General features: G+C 37.1%; 1 protein-coding gene and 1 pseudogene across 1 annotated transcript; one reads left to right on the top strand and one right to left on the bottom strand.

Moving 5' to 3' along the window:
• Nucleotides 1–2,887: 2,887 nt before the first annotated feature.
• On the bottom strand, nt 2,888–6,006 carry LOC100665652 (olfactory receptor 14A16-like). The gene has a single exon (XM_003422130.3). It carries the CDS (start codon nt 4,439–4,441, stop codon nt 3,467–3,469), a length of 975 nt encoding a protein of 324 aa, XP_003422178.3. The 5' UTR covers nt 4,442–6,006; the 3' UTR covers nt 2,888–3,466.
• A 14,826-nt stretch (nt 6,007–20,832) lies between these two features.
• LOC100673333 (olfactory receptor 14C36-like) lies at nt 20,833–23,197 on the top strand (annotated as a pseudogene).
• Nucleotides 23,198–25,159: the final 1,962 nt, after the last annotated feature.

Here is a 25,159-nt window from a genome sequence, read left to right as displayed (position 1 = left end):
CTCCCTGTTCTGCTACTCCAATCACTTGTAGGTTATTTCTATTGATAGAGTCCCACATGGTTCTTAGTGTTTCTTCATTTTTTTAAATTCTTTTATGTGATTTTTCTTTGAATATATTGGTGCCAAATCGTTTATCTCTTGTCTCACTAATTCTACCTCCCTCTTCCTCAATTCTCTGCCTCTGACTTTCTATTGTGTTGTCTAATTCCATGATTTTATGGTTAATCTTCTGAATTTCTGATTCCTGTCTCTCTGTGGATTCTTGCAGCCTATTAAATTTTTGATTATGTTCTTGAAGAACCTTTTTAATTTCCTCAACTGCTTTATCTGCGTGTTGCTTAGATTTTTCTGCATTTTTCCTGATCTCCTTCCTGATGTCTTGAAGAGTTCTGTATATTAATCTTTTGTAATCATCTACATCTGGTAATTCCAGGAAGGCACCTTCATCCAGAAGATCCCTTTGTTATTTGTTTGAGAGCTTGTTGAAGCAATCATGGTCTGCTTCTTTATGTGATTTGATATTGACTATTGTCTCTGAGCCATCTATAAGTTGTATTAGTTTATTTTATGTTTTCTTACTGTATCATAGCTTTTTGCTTTGTTTTGATATGCTCGAATAGGCTGCTTGAGTGAGCTAGCCTGATTATTTTCACCTTTGAAGCTCTAATGTCCTGTTACCAGATAGCTAGAGCTGTTATCAGGTATATAAGCCTAGAAGTCCATTCACTTTTCTTGGATAAATTTATCTCAGATGTGCAGGTAGTTGGTGATCACGTTTGCAGTACAGGCTCTGTCCTACAGTTTTAGAGGGGCAGGGGTGATTGGTGTAGGTACAGGCATCTGGTTCCAGGAGGGGGTCATGCTCAGAACAAGGCCGGGGCCTGAAAACTGTCCCCTGAGTGTCTGTGAGGAAAGCACATCCCTGTTCCCTAGAGCTCACAGGTGTGTGGGCTCCACAGACAGACCACGGGCACCCAATGCTATTGATTGTAAGGACTGGGAGGTACCATTTATACTTGGACCCCTGTCATGGGTGGCTAGGTGAGATGGGTGGAGCCACCAGCACTTAGACCACTGATGTGGGTAGGTGAGGACCCTGTTTAATAGGCAAAGCAGTGTCAAACATCAAAAACCCACCGCTCCACCGCAGAGCTAAAACAGTTGCAGTCTGCCAACAAGGGCCTATTCTCCTGAAGTAGGCCCACACAGGTCCATACAGGGTGGAAATGTATTCAAAGTCCATGGACCTTTTATGCCTGGACAGAAGCTACTTCTTTCCTGAGCTCTCCAGCTTAGTGGAGCTGGCAGATTATGTTTTCCCCCAGTTGTGAATTTATTCCTTCTTCAAGGCTGGGAGAATAGTTCAGGGTGCACAGCAGAACCTATCTCAGGTCCAGTGAAGTTGACAGCCACTGAAGCTGGCTTGGGGGCGGGTAACACGGTAAAATATACGCAAGGACTTAGCTTTTGCCAAGAGTGCCATTTTTCTCTGTTTCCAGAGGTGTGAGTAGGCTGTCTGGCTGGCTGTCTCTCCCTGAGAAATCTGCATCTGGAATGCTACTGCCAGGCCCACCACAGTCACTCCAGGGAATGGTGCCTGAGGGTTCCCAGCAATTCAAGTCTGGCAACTCCTCTCTGCATCCAAACTGTCTCTCCCTCCCCCTGCCACTCAGTCCGTTTTAAAACTTTGCCTTTGATGTTCAGGGATCCTAGCTTGTCATAAATATAATCATTTCACTTGTTTTTTTCCGGTCTTTGTTGTAAGAGGGATCACTGGAAGCATCTGACTACAATCTTGGCCCTGCCCTGTAGCTATTCTTTAACAGATCCTTCTTTGCTTTTTATAAATAACAAAAGCACATGGAGAAAATCAAACATAAAATGATTAAAAATTCAAAAATAAACCATTCACAAAAAACTAAGGTGTTTTAGAATACAACTTAGAAGAGGTCTTGACTTAGAGGTATCAATTATTTCCATAAATGTCTGATAGTAAAGAAAGCACAGAATTGGTGCAGAAGCGAAAGAACAAATGAATAAAATAAAGAACTCAGAAACAACTTCAGGTATGCAGAAACCTACAAATTAACTGGTAACATTACAAAACTTTGATAAAGGAGAGCAGTAATAAAACTTGACAACATAATGTTATCTCATTAAAGATTAAAATATGAAAAACTTTCCATTAATTCAGGTAAATTAAATACCTATATATTAAAACCAAAAAAACCAAACTCATTGCCATTGAGTCGATTCCAACTCATAGTGACCTACAGGACAAGGTAGAACTGCCCCATAGGGTTTCCAAAGCTGTAAACCTCCCTGGAAGCAAATTGTCACATCTTTCTCCCGAGGAACAGCTCATGGGTTGTAACCTATGAGCTTTTAGTTAACAGTTGAGGGATTAACCATTGTGCCACCAGGCCTCCTATCTAAATGTTAAGTAATTTTAAATCTGCTTAGCCATTCATCAGGCTGGCATAACAGCACAGACAAAGCATCTGCAAGGTTAATAGGAAACAATATTTTCCCCCAAAGATATTCTGCATCTGTAAAGTATCATAGCAACCCCCTTCTTAGAATGACTACTCTTCTTATGCACTGTGAAGCACAGTTGTCTAAAATAATAGATTCTTGGACATTTGACTAATTGGAATTTTATCAGTAAGAATAAAGCATCTTCCTCTGTTTGGACCACCTTAGTCACTCTGACATAGAGAAACAAACTTAATTCAAGGTGCAGATAAGAGGTTTCTGCAAACAGCACTGACATCTAAACTCTGTTCCAAGGCAACAAGCCTGGGGTCCTAGTCATGGTTCAGATCTGAGGTCAAACCCTTTAATCAGAGTCCATCATATTCTGAATATATTAAATATTGGAATAGGAAAAAGAAAGTATGCTACTTTTGGCCACTACTCTTAGGACTGTAAATCAGTGCATCAGCTGTTAAAACAATAATTTGAACATCTTATAAAACTGAAAATGATGAATGTTTTTAAACAACTTTATTTTCTGTACATAGGGAGACAAGTAGAAATTTATTCATTACAATAATTTGTAGTCTTAAAAAGAAGAACCTGGTAACAATGTAATGCCCATTATTAAATGAGTATAATACAGATAGATCTCAAATGCATAATGCTGAGGAAAAAAATCAAACTGCAGAAATATACCTATACAACAAACTCATTTGTATAAATTTAAAGAAAATACAAATAAGAGGAATGTAATCACTTCCCCAATTATACTTTCTGTTGCCTAAAATCTCTTACTTTGGGAATTCCTACTTTACATGTATTTTTATTTAGATTAAAAATATAGAAAAAGTGTGAACTCTATGAGTGAATAAAAATGTAAAGTTTCCACTTATGTAAAACAGTAGAAAACGTATTGCTATTAACTGAATTGAACTCTTATTTGTCTGAATTGAATAAAATATCCATGTAGTTGCTTTTGTGGTTGCTATTATTGTCTGATGACAATCTTTCTCAAAATTTTCCAAAAGGCGGTTTTCATGTCCTTGTTCTTCAGGCTATAGATGATGGGATTCAGGGTAGGTGGCACCACAGTATAGAAGACAGACACCAGAAGACCCCAAACTGAAGGGGACTCTGACACTGGCTTTAGGTAGGCAATGAACCCTGTAGTTAGAAAAACAGTAACAACTACAAGGTGAGGAATACAGGTGGAAAAGGCTCTTGACCGGCCTTCCACTGACGGTATCCTTAGAACCGTGACTAAGATGTGGATATAGGAAACCGTGATAGAAATAAAACACAGAAAACCCAAGGATGTTGTAATGATTATGGCTCCAGTCTCAGCAAGATAATTCTCTGAGCAGGATAGTTTGAGTAGTGAAGGGATCTCACAGAAGAATTGATAGACAAAATTCGACCTACAAAATGGTAAACAGAAGGTCACAGATGTATTCAAGAAACCAGAGACAACCCCACTGAGCCATGAAGCAGCAACCATCTGTTTACAAGCCCTTTTTTTCATGACAATCTGATAATACAGGGGCCGGCAAATGGCTGCATATCGGTCATAGGACATTACTGTGAGCAAGGCCAGCTCTGCACAAGCAAACAGAACAACTAAAAAGACCTGTGCCACACACCCCAGGAAAGATATGGAACTATTTTGAGTCAAAGAATGGATGATGGCCTTGGGAACTGTGACAGAGATGAAACAAAGATCTAAGAATGACAGTGTCCTCAGGAAAAAGTACATGGGACTTTTGAGGTGCTGGTCCAAAGTGGTGAGAAGAATGATGAGGAGGTTGCCAACCAGAGCTATCAGGTAGATGAGTAAGAACAGTGTGGCGTGGAGGACTTGGTGATCCCTGATATCTGAAAATCCCATGAGGATGAATTCAGCCACCAAAGTGGTCAGATTGGCCATGATACACCTCTTCCTGGGGCCTGACAAAAGGAAAGACATTGTGAGATTCTTTTGTATACAACTAAATATTGTGCGACTGTCATTTGGAAGTTACATGTTCATTTCTGTTGAATGTCATAAAGCAAAACTATTATGTGAACACAAATTAACCAATATCTCTGTTGGTTTTCCAGTCTTCCTTATGTTTTTAAACTGCAAAGGTCTGAGATAAAATGAGGGGTTAATCTTGACCTTGACCATGTAAGAGCTATGGAAGCTGGGAGAGCCTGTGTGTTAAATTATCTGAACCCCAAAAGAGAAAAATGTTTGACTGACTATTTCCTCAGTTCTCTTAATGATGCTACATGACTAGTACCATTTTGGATACACAGGACAGAGATTAATTCATAACACACAGTGGAAACCTTTGGATATTAGAGCTTCTCTCTCAGTACCTTGCAGGAAGTTTAATAACCCTTTTGTGTGTTATGGATCACTTTGACAAAGGCACGAATTGCAGATTACAAGAAATCAAGAGAAGCCATGTATACGTAATATTAATCTACCCACCAAAAAAACCCAAACCAAACCTGTTGCCTTCGGGTCGATTCTGATCCATAGTGACCCTAGAGGACAGAGTAGAACTGCCTCATAGGGTTTCCAAGGAGAGGCTGGTGGATTTAAACTGCCAACCTTTTCGTTAGTGGCCATATCACTTAACCACCGCACCACTAGGACTCCTACTCAGGAACATCCAAATAGTCCGGGACTTCAATTTAAGGACCCATTAGTTTATAAAGGGATAGTTCTATTCATATGCATGCTGAGACAGCTTTTCCTCCTTTACATTCTACAAACACCTTTTCTAGGGTATAATGATGGGTATTTCTTGAAGAAAGAAGAAAATAAACTTGATAAGTACGGGACTTAATAAAATTAGTATATTTTTCTACAACTATATTCCAAGTCTGAATATGGTATTTGTCACTGTGTCTAAGTGAGAGAATAATATGTATTCTGATTATCTAAATGAGGAAAATAACAGTAGTTGGGAGCAACACCCTGGACTTAGATTATCTGGGTTTTCTGTATTACTTTAAGATGCTTGATCTATCATCATTATTATTATCTGAAAAAGCGGTATGCAAAGTCCTTTGCTCACTTACTGCACAGACAAGGATACAATTAACATCAGTTATAATAAGTAGTCCACTACTGCCTGTGAGTTTGTCATAGCATGTTGGCTTCCGTGATGATGCTAGACGATATGCCACCAGTATTTCGAATACCAGCATGATCACCATGGTGGATAGCTTTCAGTGAAGCTTCCAGATTAAGACAGAGTAAGGAGGAAGGCTTGGCCATTTACTTCCAATAATTAGCAAAAGAAAACCTTATGGATCACAACAGAATATTGTTCTATATAGTACTGGAAGATGAGACCCCTAGGTTAGGGGATCATGGAGATGGTATAGAACCAGGCAACATTTTATTCTATTATACATAATAGAGCTTGCTAGAATAAATAACAAAACTAGCAATAAAGTCATTAGTTATATTAATTGTAATAATTAGTATATGTAACAATTATCTAGTTATAACTATTAAATATGCCATCTCTATTATAATAACTCATTTTAATATTATTTAGAATAAATTATAGTAACAAGTACTATTTCCCAAAAGTTTGGATATGGTGACCTTTTAAAGCTTTTATGGAGCATCATTAGAAAACCTAATTAAAAAATGCTGAAGTAGAAAAATGTCTTTGGATAAATGAGGGTTGGAAGACCAAGTCCCACTTCCTTCACAGTGATATGGGACTCATGCATGCAGATTCCCATAATCCATGGTGGATATGGACATCTATTAGCTTGCTTCTCCACATGAACTGTAATTTAAAGGGCAATGGCTTATATTCTGGGAGTGATTAAAATCCACCCTATTCCAAAGTCTCCCTCCCAACTATCTCTATCATTTTTGCATCTCATCCATATGTACGACAGTTTTAATTTTTGTCCAGACTCCTTCACCAGAGGATTTTTTCTTATGTCTATCCCCAAGCCTCTACCTCAGCCAAAGAGATCGTTCTTATGTTACCTTGGACGTGACATGTGGATTATCACTTTTGTAGGGGAAAGAATAAAAACCTGTAACATTGAGTTGTAATATTCTGTGTCATGTTCTAAGCACTTTACTGCATCAACTCGATTAATTTTCAAACTCTCCTAAGACGCAAGTAAAGTGTTATGTTCATTTTATGAAGGAAGACAATGTGGCAAAACATAGGTTAATTAACTTGTCCATTATCGAAGAGTGAATGAACAATGGAACCCGGGTGTGAATTCTTTCAAACTGCTCTAAAGCCTAGGCATCCACACATTCCACTATCCACTCTCTCAGGTGGTTGAATAGGGCTAGAATTGGTCTGTCCGAGAACTAAGAGCTTAAAAAACACAAGAAGTTTTTATGCAAATAATTATACATATTCAAACAAATTACAGGTTTCATGATCACTATGAGAGAAAAAAAAAACAACAAAAATAATGATCGAATAAATAAGCAATCAAACATGTACCTATTTAGACAACAGAATATGATGGATGCCAACAGTTAGAGATCAGAAAAGAAATGGAAAAAATTGGAAAAGTATTCCAGAAATGAAGTGGCACTGGGAGACCGACATAATGAACTGAACGTAAACAACATTCTTCAGGCAGGTGTTAGATCATGTTTAGGAAATTCCACGGGAAGAACTGGGAGAATATAACAAACAGGTTAAATATGTGAAAGTTAACTAACCAAGGTGCTGATATGAAACCCTCAGACAAGAAAGATATTAGGGGAATCAGCAAACATTCAATCTCGGGAAAAAATAAAAATGTGATATTAGTACAGAAATGGAGATGCCGTCTGTTTAGTTGGGTAAATATTGGTGTTGCATACTGAATGATTTTTAATGTAGAAGAAAGACTAAATGATTGCAAATTATACTAAATTAGAAATTCAATTTTATCTATTCAATAATGCTTAAACAATATAATTAAAAATTTTAGGTGAAAGCAAAGGAGATGAGAAGTATAGCTGGTCTTTTAAAAAACCTCTCACAGTAGATTGAATAGATTAGAAATATGTAGATAAAAATTAAAAAATACAATTATGCTAACTTAATCATTTATTACTTAATAAAGCTGCTTCACATTAAACAGATACAGATTAGTAATTCATTTAATGGATTTGTTATTTTGTTTCTACTTTGATTTGCTGCATATTCTTGCAACATATTTTTTTTAATTAATTCTAGCATTTAGCATTTTAAAGTTTCTTCTGTGTGTGTCTTCCATTACTTCTCAGTTGTTTCTTTTCTTCATTTTCCTACTTTTTTCTTTTGATGTCTTAATCTACAGAATTATGCGTACGTGTATGCGAAGGGAAAAAGATACCTCTTAAGTGATTTGGATTAAAGTTTTTTCTTTGCCCTTTTCTATACTAAAAAAAAAAAACTGCATTCATTTCGATGTGGTAGAAAGTCATTTTTGTTATAAAACAAAAACCTTAATGTCTGAATCATTTCATTGTAGGTGTTTTAATGTAGGTTTATATATGTATGTATATAGCAATGATCTGCTATGTGAGCATGTACATACATGTATGTATATGTATACATTACTTTCCACACAAAAGTTAAGAACATTCCTCTTGCACCTAAATGCCGATTATTATAATATGATCTCAACAACATAAAAAAAAAATCTTTTTGATAGTATCTTGACAAAGAAATCAAATTGTATTTCATGGCAAGTTAAAGGAGTGGATTTATAGTTGATTTTTAATTTTTAAATGGCTGCATATTTCTGTAGTTTTTACCATCTTGATAAAAAAAACCACTCTATTGTTTTGAATACAAAAAGTAATTTATATATTGTACAGTAAAACCTGTGAAAGCTGGAACCTGTCTATGGTGTGAAGCTGTCAGAGATGGAAAACTAAAATATTTACCATTAAAATGAGTGATAGAAAAGTGGTAAGAGTGCAGCCTATCAAAAGCAGAAAACTTGCAAGACCCAGAAAAACATGACAGTCCCATCAAGATTCAGCTCTCACAAGTTTCACTGCACGTGTTTCACGAACAGTAATATATGAAACGTATACACAAAAATGTGTGTATGTGAGGATATAATATATATTTATTGTGTATATTTTGGAGTGTAGGACTATATGTGACCATTTTACTATTACTTTCTTCATTTTTCCTACACTTGCAATTGTGAAAGACTATTCTCAACACATACTCATTATGAGAAGGCAGGCATGTGAAGGCAGCAAGACAGAATGAAAATAAGAAAGCTAAAATTCTGGCCTAGGATGTAGCATCTCTGCTTCTATCCCTATACAAGTGGGATTATGTCTTCAATTACACTCTCTCTGAAATTAATTTTCCTCCTCAATATCTCGATACAAGGCATATTTGTTGTGGGCGTGCCTACTTTGTAGGCTTGTTATGCAGCTCAATTGGTGTTTAATAATTGAAAAGATATTTTTAAATTACTATCTTATATACAAATCCAAACAAATACCAATATGTTTTCTGGACCAGTTGTATTGCTCTAAGATATATACATTTAACAGATTTAAAAAATTCAACACTTTCCTTAACAGTGCTTTATACTATAGGTGGCATTAGATGATGCAAAAGTGATTAAAAGAGTCCGTGAGATATTTTAGTCTAGTGAGAACTCCTAGTGTACACATAGTTTTTGCATGTCTGTGCTTGTATGTATGTACACTGGCATGCATATGTGTTATGTATGTGCATGTGTGTGGGTGAGGTGGTTAAGAGTTTAAGAAGCATTTTATTTATGACCTTCAAGGAAACTTCATGATGATTTAGTCTAACTTATTCATACCCTGGGTGAAAAGACTGAAACCCAGCGATAATAGAGATTTTTGTCCATGAGCACAGAAAGTAGGTGTAAAAAACTAACAGTGCTATACATTTTTTAAATTTTTACCCTTTTTTACTATTATGTGATTTTACATTTATGAAATGAAGAGTCTGGGAAAAAAATAAAAAAAAAAAATAATTGTTAGTAGCAGGAAGGAATAAGATGGAAAAGGTCTGTACTAAAGAAAGTAAATTTCAAATTTTGAATGATGAATAAAATTCCAGCAAAAACGCCGGTGAAGAAGAGTAAGTCAGATTAGGAACATCATGAATCTAGAAAATAGCAAGTATCTAATTCGCACCTTGAAATCTAAGTAGATAAGCAAGAGTAAATTCAATTTCAGTGGAGAAGAATAGTGGTAGAAACAAGAACTCTGTGATTGGTGGGACTGGGACAGCTCTGCTCTAGGTGACCTACTCTGGGACACACTACGGTTTTGGACAGCGACTAGACAAGGTGTAGTTTAAGTACTCATGAACCTTTAAAATCATCAAGAACTTGCCATTCCTATCAACAAAACCAAAATGGTGAGTTTTCCTCCCAGCATTTTAATCCCCCCAATTTATATCTGTCTCTGTTTCCCACTCTACCTCTATATTGAGTGCCAAAAGTAGCACTCAATATAGAGATAAGAACACAGTAGTCTAAGAGTCGTGTTATAGCCAGAAGAGAGAATTCCACACACCACCCCAATTCTTATAGTGACTCAAGATTTTTGAGTGGGATAAATGAATTCCTTTATAAAATAGCTTATGGGGAATCACATTTTGAAACAATAAAAACAATTGAGATATCATACATTGGTTTTGACCATATTACTAGCTAGATAAGGGCTTAGCGGAAGCATTTTCATCATAATTTCTAATATTAATAACAAAAATGGAGGCAATGATGTCTATTCTAGGAGATCATAAGAAGTAATTGTGAAAACAAATAATGTGCATGAAAACATTTTAAAATGGTAGAACACAAAAAGCGGACAAGAAATTAAAGATATATAAGTGAGTAGGTTTCCAATTCAGAAAAGCTCATGAGTAAAGAAGCCTTTACTTATTCTTGGGTATAGTTTTCTTGTTTTCCCTCAGAACTTTTATATTATAATTTGACCTGAAACTTCAGCCCTTTCTTAGTATGACTAGGAATGTTTACTTTTGGTTTGAATTTCCATATGCAATCTTTCATGTTATCCTCTTATTGAGAGATTCTGAAGAGCCCCAGGAGGGTACGCAGAGTGGGCTGAGATCTGTCCATAGACTCTAAACTTCTCCCTGAAAGGGGGCGGTAGTCTCTGACTGAATATGGCCAGAACATATCAGTCTTAATATAGAATTTCCAGAATGAATGAAAAACCTGGAAGCAAAACATGTAACATTTTATTGAGGAATGGCATTCCAAGCCAGTATTTCAAAAATCAAAAATATCCTTAAAAGACATGAAACACAATGAGTTAGTCTTATGCAACCCCAGAGATTTGCTCCTAGTTTATCCCCTAGACATCAGCTCTCCTTGGACCAAATTTGTGGAGGTAAAATCAAGATTTCTCAATTACCCCTGTCCCTTGCTGAAAGGCAGCTCTTTAGGGATGTCCCTTTAGTCTTGCATTATTACACAAAAACATAAAGGTTAGGGAGATAATGGAGGGGTAAGATATAGGACATTTTATTGCTTACTGATATTAAACTTCATGTCAGTTAGAATCTGATTTTCCATAACTGTGGACCTTGGAAACCATCTACATGTATCATTAGATGCAATTCTCATACTTTGAAGAAATAATGAATCACATTCATAGCAATGATTTGATACTCTAGTCTAAAATAGTAGTCACCAGTATAGTAATCATCTGTATACTAAGAAAACATAATACCTAATTCCACTTTTAGACCCATAATTTTAATAATTGAAACTAACATAAATTAAAAAATGCAATATTTATTATATATAGTGGCAATTGCATATACTACTCATGGTTTTGAACACAAAGACATGCTGTTTGTGAAGTAAGTATTATAGAAATTGTTGAAAAGATAAAATAAACAAATTGGAGTGCAAGAATATAAGCCATCTACCCCCACACTCAGCCTGAATACTAAGAGCCAAAAATGTCCCTACTGTCTACGCTGGCATGGTTTTGTACTATTCTTCATCTTTTTATTTGTTTCCTGTGGCTGTTGTAACAAAATACCACAAACTTAGTGGTTTATAAGAATAAAAATATTATAGTCTCAGTTCTCGAGGCTAGAAGTTCAAAATCAGGGTGTCAAATGTGTAGACCAGTTCTGCGGGCTCCGGGGAAGAATCTGTTCCATGCCTATCTCTTAGCTTATTGTGATGGCCAGTCATCCTTGGCATTTCTTGGCTTGTAGATGCATTTTCACATGGAAATTCTTTGTCTGTGCCTCTACTCCTTTTTTATAAGGATACCATGCAAATAGGAAAGTGATCCACCATATTCCACTATGATTTCATGATAACTGACAAAATCTTCAAAGCCCCTATTTCCACGTAAATTCATGCTCACAGGTACCAGGGGTTAGAACTTCAACATATCATTTCAAACAAGGCTAGCATTAATCCAAAAAGCACACAATAAGTGTTGGAGAGGCTTTGGAGAGATTGGAACGCTTATACACTGCTGGTGGGAATGTAAAATGGTACAACCACTTTGGAAATCAATTGCACTTCCTTAAAAAACTAGAAATAGAACTACCATACGATCCAGCAATCCCACTCCTTGGAATATATCCTAGAGAAATAGCCTTTACATGTTCATTATACGTTCATTGCATGTTCATTGCAACACTGTTTATGACAGCAAAAGGGTGGAAGCAAACAAGTTGCCCATCAATGGATGAATGGATAAATTATGGTATATTCACACAATGGAATACTATGCATCAATAAAGAACAATGATGAATCTGTGAAACATTTCATAACATGGAGGTATCTGGAAGGCATCATGCTGAGTGAAATTCGTCAGTTGCAAAAGGACAAATATTATATGAGACCACTGTTATAAGAACGCGAGAAATAGTTTAAACAGAGAAGAAAATATTCTTTGATGGTTACAAGAATGAGGATAGAGGGAAAGAGAAGGGTTTTCACTAATTAGATAGTAGATAAGAACTATTTTAGGTGACGGGAAAGACAACACACAATACAGGAGAGGTCAGCACTACTGGACTAAACCAAAAGCAAAGAACTTTCTTTTCATTTACTCATGATTTCTGCAATATCCCATCCCCAAACATGGTCAAGAGTGCAGTAAGCCACTCTTTTGAAAATTGCCCCACAAGTATTTCCCCCCTTCATTTTCAGGGTCTTATTAGGCACTGCCCTGGAAAATAGAGTAGTCTCATCAGCATTTGAAATGTCTTTAGGATTATATCCCCTTATGATGTCTTTTCATTTTGTGAACCAGTTTTGAACAATGTCTTTGTCAGTCTCATTTAACTCCCCACAAGCTACACTGCAAGTGATTCCGTGTTTTGTTTTGTTTTGAAGCTCTAGAGCCACCTGTTATGTGCTGAAAATCATTAACTTTTAAACATTTTGCCATTTCCTTTGCCAGTGCTTGCAAGATAGGTCCTGAAGTGTGAACATTTTTGGCAGAGACTTAAAACTACTCAAAAACAGATTTGTTGATTTCTGTATAATTTCCATTCCTTCCTTTCTTGATGTTTACTTTGGTGCTGATCATGCATTTCCAATTATTTTAGCCTTTTCTTTCATAATTCAGTAAATCTGCATTTTGCCAAGATTGCACATATTTATAGATTCTTTGATGGTCCTTTTCTCTTCAGTTAATATTTTGACATTGTCAAACTTTTCTTTCAGAGATAAATATCTCACTTTCTTTTCCATAGCTTTGAAGAACAAAGCTTTAAAAAAAAAGGAAAGAAATGAATTCTTATAAAAATTAAGGAATTTAAGATCTTACCTTCTCAAAAAAATGAATATCTCCAGAAAAATGAAAACTATCAGCACAATTATATGATCAAGCTAGCACACTTCATTAAAGTATTTAAGAAAAAAACACTTGAGAAAAAACCTTTTGCTTTTGTTCATACATAGAATGTGTTAAGTGAGGAAGTGCTTCTCTATTTTTTAGAGAAAACAAGAAATTTTGAAGGAAAGAATTTCAAGTAAATGCAGAAGTAGGTTTTGAAAATTATACTAATGTGCTTCAAAGTTACAAATAGCTAAAGTGAAAACTGGAAACCCTGGTGGCATAGTGGTTAAGTGCTATGGCTGCTAACCAAAGGGTCAACTGTTCAAATCTGCCAGGCACTCCTTGGAAACTCTATCGGGCAGCTCTACTCTGTCCTATAGGGTCACTACGAGTCAGAATCGACTTGACAACATTGGGTTTGTTTTTTGGTTTGGGTAAAGTGAAAACTAAAATCTAAAGATCAGGAGAAGAGTAAAACCACCCAAGACAAGGAAAAAAAGTTTATGTCACTAGATTTTAATGAATATAAAGAATTTATTAGCATCTCTTACCTTTTTCCAAATTTAGGGATATCATTTTCCTCTGGAAAAATTTTACTGGCAAAAAAAAAGAAAAAGAACAGAGGCAGGGCCAGGACGAGAGAGTAGTCAGAAGTTTCTGGTGATCCCTCTTACAACAAAGACCAAAAACACGAGTGAAACGATTACACTTATGACAAGCTAGGAGCCCTGAACATCAAAGGAAAAGTCAGAAAACGGACTGAGTGGCAGGGCGAGGGAGAGATGGTTCAGAAGCAGAGAAGAGTTCCCAGACCTGAATCACTGGGAACCCTCAGGCACTATTTATTCCCTGGGACAACCACAGTGGGACTGGTGGTAGCGTTCCTGATGTGGTTTCCTCAGGGAGAGACAACGAGCTGCACAGCCTACTCACACCTCCGGAAACAGAACAACCCACTTGGCAAAAGCTAAGTGCTTGCATTTATTTTACCACGGCCCCAGCTCCAAGCTGATTTCAGTGGCTATCAAATCCCCTGAGCCTGAGATAGGTTCTGCTGAGCACACTGAGCCATTCTCCTAGCCTTGGACAAGTAATAAGCTCACAGTTGTGGGAAAAGATAATTTGCCAGGTCCACTAAGTGAGAGAGCTCAGGACAGAAGCAGCTCCTGACCAGGCACAAACACCTCATAGACTCTGAATACGTTTCACCGCTGCATGGATCCAGGAGAATAGGCCCTTGCTAGCAGACTACAACTGTTTCAGCTGTGTGGAGGAGAGGTGGATGTTTGATGTTTAATATCACTTTGCCTATTAAACAGGGTCCTCATCTACCCAAATCAGGGTCCTGAGGACTGGTGGTTCCACCCACATCACCTAGCTACCTGTGACAGGGGTCCAAGGATAAGTGGTACCTCCCAGTCCTTACAACCAAAAGCATTGTGTATCCATGGTCTGGCTGCAAAACCCAGATGCCTGTGCAGTCAAAGGAACAGGGACACACTTTCCTCACAGACACTCGGGGGACAGTTGTCAGCCCCCTGCCTTGTTCAGAGCATGACCTGCTGCTGCAACCAGACACCTGTACCTACACCAATCACCCCTGCCCAGCTAACACTGCAGGACAGATCTTGTACCACTCACTTAATGGTGATCTACCTGGACACATAAGCTGAATCCATACAAGAAAAGTGAATGGACTCCTAGACTCGTATACCTGATAACAGCTCTAGCCATCTGGTAACAGGACGTTAGAGCTTCAAAAGCAAAAACAATCAAGCTAGCTCACTCAAGAAGCCTATTTTGGCACATCAAAACAAACAAAGTGAAAAGCTAGGATACAGTAAGAGAAAATAAAATAAGCTTATACAATAACTAACACATGGCTTGGAGACAACAGTCAATATCAAATCACATAAAGAAGCAGACTATGATCACACTTGAACAAGCTCTCAAAACAAAGAATTAAGGAATCTTTCAGATGAAGATATATCCCTGGAATTACCAGATGCAGAAAGCAAAAGATTAATACAGAGAACTCTCTGAGACATCAGGAACGAGATCAGGAAGGAGATCAAGCAAAATGCAGAACAAGTGAAGGAACACACAGATAACACAGTTGAAGAAATTAAAAAGTTATTCAAGAACATAATCAAAAGTTTAATAGGCTGCAAGAAACCATAGAGAGACATCAATCAGAAATTCAGAAGATTAACAATAAAATTACAGAATTAGACAACTCAATAGAAAATCAGAGGAGGAAAATTGAGGAAGTAGAAGGCAGAATTAGTGAGACTAAAGATAAAACACTTGTCAACAATATAGTTGAAAAAAATCAGATAAAAGAATTTTTTAAAAATGAAGGAACCCAAAGAATCATATGGGACTCTATCAAAAGAAATAATCTACAAGTGATGAGAGTACAAGACAAAGGAGGGTTACAGGAAATACAGAGAAAATTGTTGAAGATTTGTTGGCAGAAAACTTCCCTGATATCTTGAAAGATGAGAAGATATCTATTCAAGATGCTCATCGAAATCCATATGAGGTAGATCTCTAAAGAAACACACCAAGACATATTATAATCAAACTTGCCAAAACCAAAGATAAAGAGGGAATTTTAAGAGTGGCTAGAGAAAAATGAAAAGTCACCTATCAAGGAAAATCAATAAGAATAATCTCAGACTACTCAGCAAACGATCCAATGGGATGACTTGTATAATGCATCGAAGGAAAAAAAATTCCTGGCCAGGAATCATATATCCAGTGAAACTGTCTCTCAAATATGAAGGTGAAATTAAAACATTTACAGATAAACAGAAATTTACGGAATTCATAAAAAACTAAGCCAAAACTACAAGACATAATAAAGGAAGTTCTCTGGTTAAAAAAATCAATAATATCATATATCAACCCAAGGCTTGAACAAGGGACGGAGCAACCAGATGTCAACCCAGATAGGGAAATTCCAAAAATAAATCAAGATTAAAAAAATGCTCAAAAGAAGGAAACAGTGATGTCATCATGTAAGAGAAAACAATATTAAAACAATAAAGAGGTACTAAGGAATGGAGTCATAGATCTTTCATATGGAGAGGAAGACAAAGCAATATAAAGAAATAAAATTTAAGTTTAAACTTAGAAAAATAGAGGTAAATATTAAGATAACCACAAAAGAGACTTAATGATCCTACTCATCAAAATAAAATACAAGAAAAACACAAACACTCAGCAAATATAAAAACAACAACAACAATAAAGTGGAAAAAACAATATATAAACTACTCAGCACAAAAATTTAAGTGGGAAAAACAGTCAACAACACAAAAAAAGATAGCACTAAACTCATAAAAAAAAAAAAAAACTCATACCTATCCATAATTACGCTGAATGTAAATGGACTAAATGCACTAATAAAGAGAAAATGGCAAAATGGATTGAAAAAAACACCATCTGTCTATATGCTGCCTACAAGAGACACACCTTAGACTCAGAGACACAAACAAACTAAAACTCAAAGGATGGAAAAATTATATCAAGCAAACAACAATTAAAAAAAGCAGGAGTGGCAATATTAATTTACGACAAAATAGACTTTAAAGTTAAATCCACCACAAAAGATAAGGAAGGACACATTGCAATTATTAAAGGGACAATACAACAAGATGATAGAACCACATTAAATATTTATCAACCCAATGACAGGGCTTCAGGATGCATAAAACAAACTCCAACAGCATTGAAAAGTGAGATAGACAGCTCCACAATAATAGTAGGAGACCAACACTCCACTTCCAGTGAAGGATAGAACATATAGAAAGAAGCTGAATAAAAACACGGGCGATCTAAATGCCACAATCAAGCAACATGACATCATAGACATATACGGAACATTTCACCCAACAGCAGTCAGGTATACTTTATTTTCCAGCGCACATGGAACATTCTCTAGACCACATATTAGGGCATAAAGCAAACCTTAGCAGAATCCAAAACATCAAAATATTACCAAGCATCTTTTCTGACTATAAGACCATAAAAATAGAAATCAATGACAGAAAAAGCAGTGAAAAGAAATCAAACACATGGAAATTGGACAATACCCTGCTAAAAATGACTGGGTTATAGAAGATATTAAGGATGGAATAAAGAAATTCATACAATCCAATATGAATGAACACGCTTTCTATCAGAACCTTTGGGATGCAGCTAAAGCAGTGCTCAGAGGTCAATTAATAAATGCACACATACAAAAAGAAGAAAGGGCCAAAATCAAAGAATTATCCCTGCAACTTGAACAAATAGAAAGAGAGCAAAAAAGAAACCTTCAGGCAGCAGAAGAAAGCAAATAATAAAAATTAGAGCAGAATAAAATAAAATACAGAACAGAGAAACAACTGAAAGAGTTAATAAGACCAAAAGCTGGTTCTTTTAAAAAATTGATAAACCATTGGCCAAACTGACAAAAGAGAAACAGGAGAGGAAGCAAATAACCCAAAAAAGAAATGAGATTGGTGATACCACAACAGACCCAACTGAAATAAAACAATCATATGAGACTACTACTCCCAACTACCCTCCCCCTGATGAGACAGCCCACTCCCTCCACTCTCTCTTTTCGTGTCCATTTCGCCAGCTTCTAACGCCCTCTACTCTCCCATCTCCCCTCCAGGCAGGAGATGCCAACATAGTCTCAAGTGTCCACCTGATCTAAGAAGCTCACTCCTCACCAGCATCCCTCTCCAACCCATTATCCAGTTCAATCCACATCTGCAGAGTTCACTTTGGGAATGGTTCCTGTCCTGAGCTAGCAGAAGGTCTGGAGGCCGTGACCACCAGGGTCCTTTTAGTCTCAGTCAGAGCATTAAGTCTGGACTTTTTATTAGAATTTGGGATCTGCATCCCACTGTTCTCCTGCTCCCTCAGGGGTTCTCTGTTGTGTTCTCTGTCAGGGGAGTCATCGGTTGTAGCCAGGCACCATCTAATTCTGGTCTCAGGATTAGGCAGTCTCTGGTTTATATGACCCGTTCTGTCTCTTGGGCTCATGATTACCTCGTGTCCTTGGTGTTCTTCATTCTCCTTTGATCCATATGGGTTGAGAGCAATTGGTGAATCTTAGATGGCCTCTTGCTAGCGTTTAAGTCCCCAGATGCCACTCTCTAAAGTGGGATGCAGAATGTTTTCTTTCTAGATTTTATTATGCCAATTGACTTAGATATCCCTGAAACCATGGTCCCCAAGCTCCCGCCTCTGCTACACTGGTCTTTGAAGCATTCAGTCTATCCAGGAAACTGCTTTGCTTTTGGTTTAGTCCAGTTGAGGATAGGAGTGAGGATCAAGTTAATGTTCGGATATATCCAAACCCATTTCTGTTAAGTCGATTCTGACTCATGGCAATCCTATAGGACAGAGTAGAACTGCCCCACAGGATTTCCAACGGGTGCCTGGTGAATTCAAACTGCCGACATTTTGGTTAGCAGCCGAGCTCTTAACTACTGAGCAACCAGGATTCCTTTGGATATATAAAATAAGTCTTATAAATTTGAGCTGAGTTTCTCCCTAGAGAAAAAGCAAGTGTGGAAAAGTTTGTTTAAAATGCATAAGGAGAAATCTCTATTGTTTGTACACAAATCACTAACATAAAATTATTAAAAATTTGTTATTTTCAAAGAGGCTCAAAAAGATTATGATATGTATATGTGAAAATTAGCTATTTTAAAGCTACTTAAAATAACATTTAATAAACATACTAAATAATTCTGAAAAGAGACTGTGTGCGAAGTTTGGAACTTAGGGAAAAACAAGGTCTGAAGAATTATTAAGAGTTCTGGAATATTTTCTATGGCTATGAGAAAGGAAATCAATGGAGGATTGCTCAGCAAGTGAGGAAGACAAGAAATAAGATGTATCTAGAGAGGAGGAATTTTAATGCTATAAAAGAGAAAGAAAACACTAAAAGTAGATGACCTAAGGTCAATGAGTGATGTGGTAGGAACCACAACTTATCAATGTTGTGAAAGATTTTACTAAAATCAAAGGAGACAAATGTGAGATTGCCAAAAGAGTGTAAAACTTTAATGAGTTAGCTTTAGGTTGAGCCAAAACTCTCATAATTAACACTTCTTGAAAATGTAAATATTTTCTTAATTTTTTTGAGACTGATTCTTCGTTAACAAATTATTTGTATTAATGGATACTTTTAATATTATAGTGGCATGAATATTTTCCTATATAAAAATCATATCAAGTTATAGTTTAGATTATTAACATTGAATCTGGTGATACAGTAATGGTGGCAATTTTGATGTTCAGGCAATTGAAGAGAGACAATTAAACGACAAGGGATTAGAAGTATGGATATTAAAAAAATACCTAATTTGTTAGGGAAAGCCGAGATGAAAAATAAAGGGGTTATACTTAGCATGTGAAACTTTTGGATTATTATCTGTGGAAGATAAATATTTGTGTGGGATCAGTGTCAAAATTAAGAGTAAATTTAGATTGTAACATAATGATTATAGAAACTGAATTTGTAAGATGGAAATAGCGTTCAGAAGATAAAGATGTAAAGGTATCTCTAGATTGTATCTCAACTATATACAATTGAATAATGTTAACTTTACATTGCTCACGAATGTAGAAAAACACTTTAAAATGTATTGTAGTAAATATTCAGTATTTACTTCTTCATGGGATCACATAGAAATCTTCTTGACCAAGGTTTACTTTATCTATACTGGTGCCTCTTGAACTAGGTGTAGTGAAGACCAGTTTTATTTGTCCTCCAAACTTTTGCTGACTGATTGTTTTTAAAAACTAAAATAAAAATACATTTCTAGAAAAATTAAAAATATTTAATTTTATTATTTAATATTTAACACACCAATCTCACCTTGAGTGTCATGGTGATGCAAAGGTGTTATAAAAGTGCAGAAACTCTTAACCTCAATTTCTCTACTTATCGTGTGAAAAGTGATATGAAGCAAGCCATGGACTCATGCCAATCTGTACACCACACTTTGAAGAGCACTGAGCTAGACCTGTACTATTTATTCAATATCCAGGCTGAATGTGGTGTCCAATTCCTAATTGAACTTAACTGTCAATAAGAATTAACACTGTTTGGGAATTTTGCTTATCTTAACTAATTTAACTGAACTTTTTTAATTTAACTTAACTGTCAATAAGACTTAACACTGCTTGGAAGTTTTGCTTAACTTAACTAATTTAATCTTCATTTTAAAAAATTATAAGGTAGATATTATTGAGGAAAATGAGCAACACTACTAAGCATCAGACACAAACAATTGGATTTGAGAGCCTCATCCTTAGTATTTTGCTCTCTTAGCTAATGAGAGGTGATAATAAATAAACCAGATCAAAAGACAAATAGACATTTCCTGCACATGAAAGTTGACTGTATAAAATAAAAATGATTTAAATAAATGAGTTTAAATTTGAAGTGATTATGTTAATTATTTGTATGTTTCATACATTTCATGTATTTCATGGTTTTATCCCTTTTGCTTTCCAGGTCAAATAGCATTACCAGAAAATGGCCAGTTCTACCATGGTGACTGAATTTCTTCTCACGGGCTTTGCTGATGACCCAGTACCCAGATGAGTGGGAGCTAAAGTGCCTACATGCCATGTTATTCCTACTGATGTACCTGGCCATCCTGTTAGGGAATCTTCTCATAGTCATTGCTGCCACACTTGACCAGAACATTCACACACCCATGTGTTTCTTCCTCAGGAATCTGTCCATCTTAGATATGTGCCACATTTCTGCCACTGTTTCCAATGTTTGTATAAACTCTTTCACTGACAAATGGACGATTTCAGTGGCTGGTTGTGCAGCTCAGAACTTCCTGGTCCTTTACTGTGGATATGTGGAGTTGATGTTCCTTACCATGATGGCCTGGAAGCGCTATGTGGCCATCTGCAAACCCCTCCACCACACTGTCATTATGAATCATCAATTCTGTATATGGACGACACTGGCCTCCTTACTCAGTGGTCCCGTCTATTCAGGTGTACACACTGGCAACACATTCCACCTGTCCTCCTGTCAGTCCAATGTGGTCTATACACTCTTCTGTGATATTCCTTCTCCACTGAGACTCTCCTGCTCTGACACTTTCAACAATCAGCTTGTAATTCTTATCTCTGCCATAGAGTATGGTGTTAGCTGCTCTATCTTCAATACTGTGTCATATATTCACATCTTCTCTACTGTGCTTGTTTCCAAGACGAGACCAAGGAAAGGCATTTTCCACCTGTGTCTCTCACATTCTTCTGCTGATTGTCTTCCTCAGTTTTGGCTTCTGTGTGTACCTAAGGACGTCAGTAACCTCTGAAACGATTCAGGGTATGATTCTTTCTGTATCTTTGGCTCATAATTATTTTGTGTCTTTGGTGTTCTTCATTCTCCTTTGATCCCGGTGGTTGAGACCCACTAATAAATCTTAGACGGCCGCTTGCTAATGTTTAAGACCCCAGATGCCTCTCTCCAAGGTGGGATGCAGAATGTTTTCTTAATAGATTTTATTATGCCAATTGACTCAGATGTCCCCTGAAACCATGGTCCCCAAACTTCTGCCCCTGCTACGCTGGCCTTCGAAGCATTCAGTTTATTCTGAAAACTTCTTTGATTTTGGTTTAGTCCAGTTGTGCTGACCTCGCCTGTATTGTGTGTTGTCTTTCCCATCACCTAAAGTACTTCTTATCTACTATCTAATTAGTGAATATCCCTCTCTCACCCTACCACCCTCCCCCCTCTCGTAACCATCAAAGAATATTTTCTTCTCTGTTTCAACTATTTCTCAAGTTCTTATAATAATGGTCTTATTCAATATTTGTCCTTTTGCAACTGACTAATTTCACTCAGCATAATGCCTTCCAGATTCCTCCATGTTATGAAATGTTTCACAGATTCATCACTGTTCCTTATTAATGCATAGAATTCCATTGTGTGAATACACCACAATTTATTTATCCATTCATCCACTGATGGGCAGCTTGGCTGCTTCCAACTTTTTGCTATTGTAAACAGTGCTGCAATGAAAATAGGTGTGCTTATACCTGTTTGTGTAAAGGCTCTTATTTCTCGAGGATATATTCCAAGGAATGGGATTGTTGGATTGTGTGGTAGTTCTATTTCTAGCTTTAAGGAAGTACCAAATCGATTTTGAAAGTGGTTGTACCATTTAACATTCACAACAGCAGTGTATAAGTGTTCCAGTACCTCCACAACCTCTCCAACATTTAACATTTTGTGTTTTTTGGATTAATGCCAGCCTTGTTGGAGTGAGATGGAATCTCATTGTAATTTTGATTTGCATTTTTCTAATGGCTAATGATTGTGAGCACTTCCTCATGTATCTGTTAGCTATCTGAATGTCTTCTTTACTGAAGTATCTGTTCATATCATTTGCCCATTTTTTAATTGGGTTATTTGTCTTTTCGTAGTTGAGTTTTTGCAGTATCATGTAGATTTTAGAGATTAGGCGCTGATCAGAAATGTCATAGCTAAAAACTTTTTCCCAGTCTGTACGCAATCTTTTTACTCTTTTGATGAAGTCTTTGGATGAGCATAGGTGTTTGATTTTAGGAGCTCCCAGTTATCTAGTTTTTTTTCTTCTGCATTGTTAGTAATGTTTTGTATACTGTTTATGCCATGTATTAGGGCTTCTAACATTGTCCCTCTCCCACGTGTCTGTCAGTTTGTTGTACTGTGGAGGCTTGCTTGTTGCTGTGATGCTGGAAGCTATGCCACCAGTATTCAGATACCAGCAGGGTCACCCACGGAGGACAGGTTTCAGTTGTGCTTTCAGACTAAGACAGACTAGGAAGAAGGACCTGAAAGTCTACTTCTGAAAAGCATTAGCCAGTGAAAACCTTATGAATAGCAGCAGAACATTGTGTAATATAGTGCTGGAAGATGAGCCCCCAAGGTTGGAAGACACTCAAAAGATGCCTGGGGAAGAGCTGCCTTTTCAAAGTAGAGTCGACCTTCATGACGTGGATGGAGTAAATCTTTTGGGACCTTCATTTGCTGATGTGGCATGACTCAAAATGAGAAGAAACAGCTGCAAACATCCATTAATAATTGGAACCTAGAATGTACAAAGTATGAATCTAGGAAAATTGGAAATCGTCAAAAATGAAATGGAACCCATAAACATCAATATCCTAGGCATTAGTGAGCTGAAATGGACTGGTATTGGCCTTTTTGAATGAGACAATCATATAATCTACTATGCTGGGAACGACAACTTGAAGAGCAATGATGCTGCGTTCATTATCAAAAAGAATGGGTCAAGATCTATCCTGAAGTACAATGCTGTCAATGATAGGATAATATCCATATGCCTACAAGGAAGCAGTTCGAATCTGCCAGGCACTCCTTGCAAACTCTATGGGGCAGTTCTACTCTGTCCTACAGGGTTGGTATGAGTCGGAATCGACTTGACGGCACTGGCACAAGGAATACCAGTTAATACAACTATTATTCAAACTTACCCACCAACCACTAGAGCCAAAGATGAAGAAATAGAAGATTTTTAATTAGCTCCTGCATTCTGAAATTGATCAAACATGCAATCAAGATGCATTGATAATTACTGGTGATTGGAATGCGAAGGCTGGAAACAAAGAAGAAGGACCAGCAGTTGCAAAACATGGCCTTGGTGATCGAAACAATGCCGGAGATCTAGAGATGGAATTTTGCAAGACCATCAACTTCTTCATCGCAAATACCTTCTTTCACCAACATAAATGGTGACTATACGCATGGGCAGAAACCCTGGTGGTGTACTGGTTAAGTGCTATGTCTGCTTACCAAAAGGCCGGCAGTTTGAATCTGCCAGGCGCTCCTTGGAAACTCTGGGGCAGTTCTACTCTGTCCTATAGGGTCGTTATAGGGTCGCTATGAGTTGGAATTGACTCGACGGCACTGGATTTTTGGGTTTTTTAGACACATGGGCCTCAACAGATGGAACACACAGAAATCAAATTGACTACATCTGTGGAAACAGACGATGGAAAAATTCAATATCATCAGTCAGGACAAGGCCAGGGGCCGGCTGTGGAACAGGCTATCAATTGCTCACATGCAAGTTCAAGCTGAAACTGAAGAAAATCAGAGCAAGCCCACGAGAGCCACCTGCTTGCTGAAAGTGAAGAAGACTTGAATCACTTACTAATGAAGATCAAAGACCACAGCCTTCAGTATAGATTGCACCTCAACATAAAGAAAACAGAAATCCTCACAACTGGACCAGTGCGGTACATCATGATAAACGGAGAAAAGATAGAACCTGTCAAGGATTTCATTTTACTTGGATCCACAATCAACAGCCATGAAAGCAGCAGTCAAGAAATCAAAACGCACATTGCATTGGGTAAATCTGCTGCAAAGGACCTCTGGAAAGTGTTGAAAAGCAAAGATGTCACCTTGAAGAATAAGGTGTTCCTCACCGTGTATTTTCAATTGCGTCGTATGGATGTGAAAGCTGGACAATGAATAAGGAAGACTGAAGAAGAATTGATGCCTTTGAATTGTGGTGTTGGCAAAGAATATTGAATATACCATGGACTGCCAAAAGAAAGAAGAAAGCTGTCTTAGAAGAAGTACAACCAGAATGCTCCTTAGAAGCAAGGATGGCGAGACTGTGTCTTACATACTTTGGACATGTTGCCAGAGGGATCATTCCCTGGAGAAGGACATCGTGCTTGGTAGAGTACAGGGTCAGTGGAAAAGAGGAAGACCCTCAACAAGGTGGATTGACACAGTGGGTGCAACAATAAACTCAAGCATAACAACGATTGTAAGGATGGCTCAGGACCAGGCAGTGTTTCATTCTGTTGTTCTGAGAATT

Source organism: Loxodonta africana, chromosome 2 (genome assembly GCF_030014295.1).
Source record: "Loxodonta africana isolate mLoxAfr1 chromosome 2, mLoxAfr1.hap2, whole genome shotgun sequence".
Lineage (NCBI taxonomy): Eukaryota > Metazoa > Chordata > Mammalia > Proboscidea > Elephantidae > Loxodonta > Loxodonta africana.
Note: the sequence above shows the minus strand (reverse complement) of the source record. Positions and strands in the feature narration are given on the sequence as shown.